The sequence below is a fragment of the Haemaphysalis longicornis genome, unplaced genomic scaffold, assembly GCF_048455015.1.
Source record: "Haemaphysalis longicornis isolate Haplotype H1 unplaced genomic scaffold, Haemaphysalis longicornis Haplotype H1 scaffold_12, whole genome shotgun sequence".
In the NCBI taxonomy this organism is placed as follows: Eukaryota; Metazoa; Arthropoda; class Arachnida; order Ixodida; family Ixodidae; genus Haemaphysalis; species Haemaphysalis longicornis.
In genome coordinates, this window is record NW_027526225.1 from 82061214 (window position 1) to 82070913 (window position 9700).

A 9700-nucleotide genomic window follows, 5' to 3' on the forward strand; every position below is an offset into this window, starting at 1 on the left:
GCCGTACTATCATCGACGAGCCCACTGGCACGCACCCCTCTTCCACACCCCAGCTGCCGTTGCGCCCGATTTCGCCGTCGTTTCTGGTTGGCCGTGATGTCGTTTCTGCAAAGCTGTGGACGCTAATTGGCCACGGGATATAGCTTAACGAGATAGTAACGCGATTTCGTTAATAGAGAGCTTTACCGTAGCGGCTACCGGCGGCTCAGGCTACTGCGGCGGGTTACCGGGACCCGACTGTGCAGGCGCGTGCGGGGAGGGAGAGGAGGTTGCCCCTCAGTGGAGCGAATTCGCGGGCAAGGCGAAGGCCGGCCCGCGGAACTAATCCACCCTACCGGAACGAATGTGCACTATCCCAGTCGGGCCCCGCTACCCGCCGCCGTAGCGTTAGCGGACGGTACCCGCTATGCTAAAACTCTCAAATACAGAGCTTTAGCATATCGGCTAGAGTACGCTACGCTAGGGTCGGCGGACACGGCGGACATGTGCGCATTCGTTCCGCGGGTACGTGAGGCTTGCCTTGCCATTCCCACTCATTCGTTCCGCTGAGGGGTGGCCCCGCTCACCGTGTCCGCGCGCGCATGCGCATTCGGGTCTCCGTACCCGCCGCCTGTAGCGCAGCGTGCGCTAGCCGCTATGCTAATGCTCTGTAATTACTCACGTTTGGCACTGCAAATAACACTGCAGGCACACTCTTCGCGGCAACAAAAATTGGTCGAGGCCAATTAACAAGTGACGAATGGCGCGACAAGAGCGATGCCGGGTGGCTATAGAGGGGCACAAATCGCGTCGCTCTTGTCGCTCCTGTCGTAGCAAGTGCTAACGGGCTGTTAGGGACGTGTGTGAGCCGGCACCTGCCAGACCGGCTCACATACGGCCCGTAGTTGGATAATCAGAGCAGCACACACCTGCTTCAAATATCAGTGGCGCAGTAGATCGTTATGGCCTTTTTCCCTGCAATAGGCTTTTCTTCTTCAGCTGCGCACATAATTGTCTCGCTGCTTACGTGTTGATGAAAAAAAAACACGCCAATCCTGCAACTATCGCAATATATCTGATCCCGCGCAAGAGTAATGCACACAGGGCTTACCACCACCTTTCCTGTAAGTCTTGTTTTGGCTGCGCAGACATCGCTTTTTACAGCCCCTTCTCACACAAAGAAGACAAAAGTCTTAGTCGCATTTCTTGTTTTTCTTGCGTTTGACCTGCGGATTTCAATGCGCCCCATCAATCTAGAAAACGTACGAAGAATGATCCAAAGAGCAAACACCTCTCATTTACTCTAAGGTTGCTACAATACGAATAATGTTATACAAATCTGCATTAGTTGACTCCCATAGTCTTGTTGTGCACATGCCGGCATTTCGTTAGAAACCCTAAGATGGCGCCATTTTTCTGACTTTACGTTTCTTTGTGAGTCAGCGCTTGTCTTGTGATGCAGTCGTCTCTGCCGGTTCGTTCTGATAAAAGGTAAATCCAGATAGCTTACTATCCGATTATAGTATTTAACTGCGAAGCAGTCTGTAGCCTGGGATGATTGCTACCAATTACCTCGCTGGAATGTATAGGTAAGGATCTCCAAATCCTTGCAGAAAGGAAATCCTGCCATTAGTGCGTGTGGGTTCGTACATGGGCATGCCTGTTTACACGCTAACGCTGCTTTGTCACGTTTTCCAGTGCACTTATGACAGAAAGCCGAAAGGCCAAGCTTTCCTTAGCTAGGTATTTTTTCCCAAGTATTTCTTTTCTTAGCCATGTATTTTTTAGCCAGAAAACCGGGTATTTCTTTGAAACCGGGATCAGGATCGGAAGATTGCTTCGCTGCAAAAAATTCCTATCACTGTGGAACTATAACTGCCACAAATCTCCACAACTTGTACCTCATAGATGACGGTACCTCAGCACCATCAGCTGCAGTAAGAGAGAGTTATAGCAGAATGGATAACCGGGGCCGGTACCATACCAAGTACTTCTGCGAGTGGGCAGTACCAGTTTTCTTCTCCTCTGCGCACGCTCAGTAGCACCGGTCGCCTTCCGCGTACCGTACCGGGACCGGTTCTCCTCTCGGCGATAGCCCTCTAATAACAGTGCACAAAGAGAGCATAATTAGCCACGAAGTGCGTGCCGGGACATCGAGTGTTGGACAGGCTAAAACACTAGAGGGCTGTTCTTTTTAAATCATTTCGAGCCCTACTGAAAAATACACTGAGTACGAAGATGCGTTCACTTACCAAGTCAAGGTGAAAACACTGACGTTTCGACAACTGTACGGGTTCCTTGATCACACTAAGCACGCAAGAGCCGTAACTAGCTTCTTATTGTAAATCATGACGTAATGAAAGTCGCTTTTTATTCTCAAATGTGACGTAATGAACCTTTATGAAAGGATTATTACGTCACATTTTAGAGTAAGAAGTAACGTAATGAAAGTCCCTTCTTATTCTAAAATGTGGCATCAGAAAAGTTTCATTGCGTCATATTTTAGAATAAGAAGCGACTTACGGCTCTTGCCTGCTTAGTGTGATCAAGGAATCCGTTCAGGTCCCGAAACGTCTGTTTCCACCTTGACGTGGTCAGTAAACGCACCTTGTTCCTTATCGTGTTACCTGAGCAGACGAACTTTCCTCGAACTCTTGACTTAAAAGTACAATACACGCATTCTTCGCTTCTGCGACAAGTGTCGTGCGTGCACTTTTCACCTTGTGATACAGAAGGTACACTTTGGTCGCTTCGCAGTCGAGACAAAAGAGGCAGCGTCTCCGTTGGAAGACATCCTTTCGAGAAACAACTTTCTGCTGGTGGTGCTGGCCACGCTCGCGAGCACCGTCGTGGTCGTCTTCGCGCCCGCCTTCACGAGAGGCCACTTCCCCGCCTGCAACGACCCCAGATGCATGAACCTCTCCGCCGACCTGCGACTCATGATGAGAGAGGACGTGAGACCTTGCGACGACTTCTTCGCCTTCGTCTGCGGAAACTACGAGGCCGCGTACGGCAGCGTGCCCAGCTATGCGGACGCCGTCGGCAAGCGCGTCAGGCGCTCTTTCCGCGAAATGATCCGAGAGCTGGTCGTCGACTTCTCGGATAAGGTGGAAGACATTCCGCTCGTTGCGTACCGCAAGTGCATGGACGAGTTTCACCGCAAGGAGGACGACCTCGGACCGATTCGAGAGTACGACAGACTACTCAACGCTACCTTGAACAACATTCCCGATGGGAACTATCTATTTAAAAACGTTTATTTTTTGGTAGCCCTGTCTCTCAAATTCGGGACGCCTGTCTTCCTAAGGGCGGGCGTGGTTCGCGACACATTCAGACAGCGGGAGAACGCGCTCCAACTGGAAGCTGAGAAAGCACGAAAGCCTCTGCCCAGAGTGACGTTGCACAAAATCATTTTGCAGCGCTGGGGGTTTCGTCACTGGCGAGATTATCTGCGTCACTCCGACGTCATACTGGAAGTGATGACCGGAGCAGCCGGTGCCCTCGGTGAGGTCCACCTCAACGACAGCGCCCCGCAAGCCATTGTGGCTGACAACATCGATCGATTTCTGCCCACAATGAAGCCTCACGAATTCGTGGGTGTCATCCGCGCGGTGTCGTCCGAGTCCTTTGGCTATGGAAATATTGTATTTACGACCAACGCCTTGGCGCTGAGAAAGCTGGCGGGCTTCCTGAAGAGCACGCACCCCGCGTGGCTCGGATACAGCGCACGCTTCCTCGCCTGCGAGGCCCTCCTTGTGGCGTCGATGTTTTCGTTCGGAGAGATCTACGATATTCCCAAGCCGGCAGTTGCGTTCCGCTACCGCTTGCTGCGATGCACCGACTTGTCCCTGGGGCTTTTGTCGCCACTCACGGAGTACCAGTTCATCCGGAAGTGGTTGGGTCAAAACAGCTCTGCCGTTTCTGAAATGATGATCACGACCCTGTTAGAGCAGTTGCCTGAAGTGAAGCCCTACGCCCTGATGGAGGAGGCAAGCAGAGCGAACCTTTCCACCATGCTGGCGAGAACCACCATTTTCCGGGGACTATATCCCGGCTACAGCACCGCCAAAGACGTCCAGTCACGGTTCGCCAGACTCAAATTTCCAAAAGGCTCTTTCGTGACTTGGGCGAGGCACGCTCTGAAGACCAAGGCAGAGCTGCAGGTCGAGGCTCTGATGACGAAGGGAATTCCTCCCGTCCGCGCAGGCGGACTGGACCTTCATCTTGGCGTCCTCTACGACGCCTCAGAGTACTCGCTACGGGTGCAGCCGGCCCAGCTGCTTCCACCTTTTGGCGCGAGCCTCAGCCCATCCGCCTTCAGCTTCGGCCACCTCGGCACATCCGTGGCTGAAGCCCTCGCGCAGGCCACAGAGCCCCGGAGCCTGTTCGGGAATCCGGCGAAGCTGTCCTTTTCGCCGACTTACCAGGACAAGTATATGGAGGCTGTCGACTGTGTCCGTCGTCGATACCTGGAGGGGGAACAGGAGCTGCTAGACGTCGAAATGGCGGCCGGCCAACTCAGCAGCCTCATTGGCCTCCGGGTCGCGTACAAGTGAGCACTGCCTTTCTTCTTAATTCGACCTGGCCAAATAATGCGCGAGTGATGCGCTATTTTTGGGTAGGTGTAAATCTAACCGCCTTTAAGGTCGGCCAGGACGTTTGCACACCAAGTAGGGCAATAATGCTTTCCTGCTACAATGGTGGGGTGAAACTAAATAGGTCAGTGTAGCTGTACGGACATACGTGGCCGCACCTCAGCAGCTGCTGTGTGTGCAATGTTCGCAGTTTGGGTCTGTTTCGAAACTTTCAATTTAGTACAACAGCTGTTTTGCGGGGTTGCGTATGGGGCATCAAAGTGTCAGGCATTCTTTATGCGCAGGTGTTCTTGGGCTACTTCCCCTGTATTTTTTCCGAACGTTGCCTGTAATGCTTGACACGAATGGGTATACATGATGGGACACACGAGTGGCCGTTGTACGCGTCCTTCTCACCTTCACCCTGATGCAGCCCGTCCCGTAACCTGATGGCGGGTGGTTCGTGGGATTGTGGGGTGCAGGTGCTGCGCGAGGGGAGCGCACAGATGAGGAGTTGCAGCGTAGATGTACGTCTCTTTTGGTACAGAGGGTGTGCGCAGAGATGAGGCGCTAGAAGAATGTTTACGCTCTCACCATCTGTCGCTTCCTGCGGGGCACTTTCTCCGAAATGTTTGTGTGTGTGGGAGGTGATCTTTTGCAAATCCCAGAGCAAACGGTCCAAATAACAATTTGGTTTTCCCTAGTTTTGGGTTTTGAAAGTCGCTATTGAAATATAGTGTGTTAGTAGATGATCGCCTACTGATGGCGAGGACTGTTCTTGCTGTTGTGGCAGCCCGGAATGGCGGCTGCTGAATGAGGTGGGAAAACGGACGTAGAGCTGGTTTGCAGTTTCAAACAAGACTGTTTATTTTCAAAAGATGCGTACGCTGAGAGCGTCCCCCGACGAGGGAAAGAAGGGGAACCCCCGCGCCCTTCAAAAGAGAGAGGAAAAAGGCCCCCCAAGCGAGCAGACGGCAACGGTGCTAGGACTAATGGCAGGAGTCGGCCGGACAACAAATTATGCCTCCCCCGACTGTGACTGTTGAAGAGGGCGGGGGAATGACCCCCGAAGTAAGCAGGCAGTGCCGTCTCCAATACGCGTCTTTCACCAAGGCGCACTGTCGTCAAGCCGGCGGCAGACCGGCGAGGAAGGAAAAGCCCCGTCTCGCGGGAGCCGCTTGCGCTGGGGTGCCGAGCGGGTTCTGCTACAGAGGCTCCCCCCCATACCCCCTACATTGCGGAGCTTTTAAAGAAAGGCAGCAGTTACCGGCTGAATGGCGAAATGTCAGAGTTCAGTGGTTATCAGTGAAAACGTACGTGAGAGGCTGCATGAACAGAAACCTCAGTATGAGCAGGCTTGGCGCGGTCGACAGCGACGACTTCTCGTTTGCCCCGCACGTCGATAGCGATGGTCTTGTTATTACGTCCCAAAAATTTGAAAGGGCCGTCGTACGGCGGAGTGAGCGGCGGCTTCATTGCGTCATTTTGCGCGAACACATGCGTAGCTGAGTCCATGTCGCGATAAGTGAAAACCTTTCTGTTGCGGGCGATGCGAGGTGCTGTTGGCTTGAGTATCGCAAGACATGAGCGCATGTTCTCGATGTGGTCGGAGGCTGCTGGGGCGGAAAGTGTCTGGTCGGAGAAGAATTCTCCCGGGAGGCGCACTGTTGAGCCGTACACCATTTACGCTGCGCTGAAGCCGAGGTCTTCCTTCACTGTTGAGCGTAGTCCAAGAAGAACGAGCGGTAGCTTTAGTGTTGGCGATAGAGTTTCGCTGTAAGTGCAGGTTTGAGGTGCCTGTGCAAGCGCTCAACCATTCCGTTGCTGGCGGGGTGGTAGGCGGTTGTATGCTGCAGCCTCGGGCCGAGGAGGGTCGAAAGCGCGGGAAAGAAGGTTGCTCTGGAATTGCCGTCCATGGTGCACAGTCAGTTGTCATGCGGGCGGGGCAGCCAAACCGGGACACCCATGTCTGAATAAAGGCCTGCGCGACGGTCTCAGCTGATATGTCCGCAATTGGTATAGTTCCGGGCCATCGGCTGTATCTGCCGATGCATGTCAGCAGGTACCTGAAACCTTGGCATGACGGTAGCGGTCCCACCAGGTCGAGGTGAACGTGTTCAAACCGCGACTCGGGAGTCCGAAATTCCTGTAGTGCAGCCCGAGTGTGGCGAGTCACCTTCACTTGCTGACAAGTTTCACATGTCCGAGCCCAACGGCGCGCGTCCGCGTTGACTCCCGGTCAAACGAAGCGTTCTGTTATCAGCCGCTGGGTGGCGCGGACACCTGGGTGGCTGATGGAGTGGAAAGTGTTGAATACCACTCGGCGAAAATTCAGTGGGACGAAAGGTCGCGGCCTGGGAGGTATCGCAGGTTATCGTTCCCTGGACGTAGGGAAGTGCAACCTCCGAAAGCACGAGTGAAGATCCCCCACCTTTCAGTCTCGTCAACTCAGTGTCCTCCCGCTAAGCCGCAGCCATCGCCTCGAAGTCCAGGGCCCGTTTGCCCGTACGCATAAGTTCCCGCTTAAGTTCCCGCTTACGAATTAAGACGCCAATAAGTCGAAGTCGGCCACGACAAAAATTGCGGTTGCCAGAAAACCCAACGGAAACGCCACCATACCCGAGCGCTTGTTTCAGTTTCCGGCAAACGACTTATTATCTAGACAGCGCTTAAGTCGTAGTTGAGAACTTATTCCCATTCTTATCGCGTTCGGGCAAACGGGCCCAGCAGGACTTGACGCGAGACAAGTCGTCGGCTGATTCGTTTTCGACCACGGGAACGGGGTGGATGTCTGTAGAAAACTCAGAGATGAATCAGAGCTGACGAATTTCCCATTGTGAGTAGGAGAAACTGTTGTTGTTGAATACGTAGGTGAGGGGCTTGTGGTCTGTCAAGATGTAGAACTCGCGACCTTCGAGGAAGTAGCGGAAATCCTTAATGGAACAATAGATTGCGGGCATCTCCCTTCGAAAAGTGCTGTACCGTACTTCTGCAGGCTTCAGCGGGAGCCGCTTGCTCTGGGGTGCCTAGCGGATTCCGCGCGTTGTTCCCCCAGCGTAGTGACAGTGCTTATGTTTTAGTGAAGCAGCATGCTTGGTTAATGTGTCGTGGCCGCTCAGCATCTCTTGTGTTTTGCTGCCGCTTCAAGATCCCCCGCATGTTTTGAACGAGAAGTGTATGGGCTCGAGGTCGTCTCCCCCTAGTGAAGCGATCCTGCAGCTGCCCCAAGTGTGGAGGCAGGAGGGATCGCGGGAGGCAGTGCGGGGAACGTCGAGGCCTCGGGAACACCGGATTCGTAACGTTGTTGCGAATACCCGCCCCCAAACTTGGCAGTGCGTAGCCTCCTCTCAGGTTGTGTATGTATAGTGCTCTTTCTTGTCACAAAAAAGTAAATGACTGATGAATGTAGACCCCGTATTCGAACGGTCACCTTGTTTCCCAGTCATGCGGGCGAACAGGTTACCCAGAACAATTTCTGTGTACCGAAATATCTTGTACGCCGTATCGGCTTTGGAAAATGTTCTTCCCCTTACGCACAATTGATTTGCAACCATTAAGTCCCGGACCATATTTTCCCGGCACCGTATTGTCCTGTACCATAATTTCCTGGATCATAATGTATGTGATGATAACTTCCAGGTACTATGACAGATATACGCCGTACCATAATTCGGAAAGCGAAAATTTTGAAAAATTATGAGAAAAAGAAATTTCCTTAGCCTATGCATGATGGGATTTTTATGTGGGGTTGCATGCACCTACAACCACACCTATTCCTGCGAAAAAGAAATGTATTATTCTAAAGTCCGCTCATACCGCGGGCTGCACTTGACCAAGCTTCGCGCACGCAGGGCTTGGGAGGCGTGGAAGGAGCAGGGTACGAGCGCAGGACCTCGGCGTTCCCTCCCACACGTGCACTCGGACGAGCAGGAGTTCTTCGTCGGCTTCTGCCTCCGCCACTGCGGAGTCGCGACCACCCCTCGTGACAACGCCAGGGGTTCGGCCGAAACGGTCGTGTCGCGTCCCGCCCGCTGCAACATGCCGCTCAAGCTCTCCCCTGAGTTTGCACGAGCCTTCAAGTGTGCGGCCAGCGATCCCATGACGGCGCGCGGACAACAGTGCGCCTGAATCAAAGCTTTTTTTTTTCTGGGACAACAGAGCGCCGGAGAAGTCTTTTCTGCGACATTTTTTTATAATACGTTCTCATTTCCTCCCTGTTCTCGCCTTCCGTCGTTCGTGCATTGCCACGCTGCTGCGTGAATTTCTTGCCAAAATACCGCGGGGGATTTAAAAACCGATCGTCGCAATATAAATACCGAAGCACCGACTGATTGTTGAATATTATTGTGTATCGTTGAGATAAAACGTGAACTCAGAAACGTCTTCTGAACCGCTCTCAGCTGATTGCATCCCGCAAACAACAAAATAGTGCATTTAGGGAAGCAAGTAGCTTTATTTGCACGATGAGCCTCTAGCCCGGAGCTCTGGGGATGGACGACTGCAGGGCTGCCTCTGCCCGTGCAACCAGTCCTCGCTATACTTCTGCACTGGAGTCGGCCATTCTCTTCTTCCGTGTAGTGGAGGAAACGCTGCATGACAGGCTCTCTTTCGTCCGCTGGCGGTCACTGCACTCAAAAAGGATACTTCGCCTTGCCACTTTCAAGAGCGAAGTCTTTGAAACTGGTGCGAACCGAACTCCTGCTGCTTCCGATTCTTTTTTTGTTTTTGTTTTTGGCGTGGCTTCTCTGGTAATCGGCTACAGGGATGAGACATCGGAAGGTGAGTGTCTGTATGCGATTGACATGAGCTTGGTAGAACATCCCAGTAATCGATGTGCGGCTGTCGGTCGTGTGTGGACACCCTGAGAGTAGCTTTTTAAAGTTTCCTGCTGGAATGAAGCCCCGGGGTTCATCCAGAATTTCTATTTTTTGGGGGGAGGGGGATGGGTGTCGAAATCTTCCTGGAAAGGTGTTAGGGGCCTCTTGGGGGGTATATAAATCCCTGGGCGAGGTGCCGGTGGTTGTGAAATCTTTTTGGGGGGTGTCCAAATCTTTCCGGGGGTGTGTTAGGTGGTGTTCGGGGGGAGTTAGGGGTGTGTTTATAAATCCCTGATGACGTGTATGTCGTGGAGGGCGCGGGCCACTAAG

At 53.0% G+C, this 9700-nt stretch overlaps 1 protein-coding gene across 1 annotated transcript; it reads left to right on the top strand.

The window, feature by feature from the left end:
* The first annotated feature begins 1937 nt into the window (after positions 1 to 1937).
* On the top strand, positions 1938 to 8681 carry LOC144161694 (neprilysin-1-like). The gene is made up of 3 exons (XM_077692317.1): positions 1938 to 1985; positions 2712 to 4531; positions 8405 to 8681. The coding sequence occupies exons 1-3, from the start codon at positions 1938 to 1940 to the stop codon at positions 8679 to 8681; spliced, it is 2145 nt and encodes a 714-aa protein (XP_077548443.1).
* The last annotated feature ends 1019 nt before the right edge of the window (positions 8682 to 9700 follow it).

Bases quoted from the DNA above. Each gene is read 5' to 3' on its own strand.
- LOC144161694 (XM_077692317.1), top strand. From the start codon at position 1,938: ATGGATAACCGGGGCCGGTACCATACCAAGTACTTCTGCGAGTGGGCA. The intron at 1,986-2,711 runs GTACCAGTTTTC...CTTGTGATACAG, and splicing joins AGTACTTCTGCGAGTGGGCA to AAGGTACACTTTGGTCGCTT. The intron at 4,532-8,404 runs GTGAGCACTGCC...TCGCGCACGCAG, and splicing joins GGCCTCCGGGTCGCGTACAA to GGCTTGGGAGGCGTGGAAGG.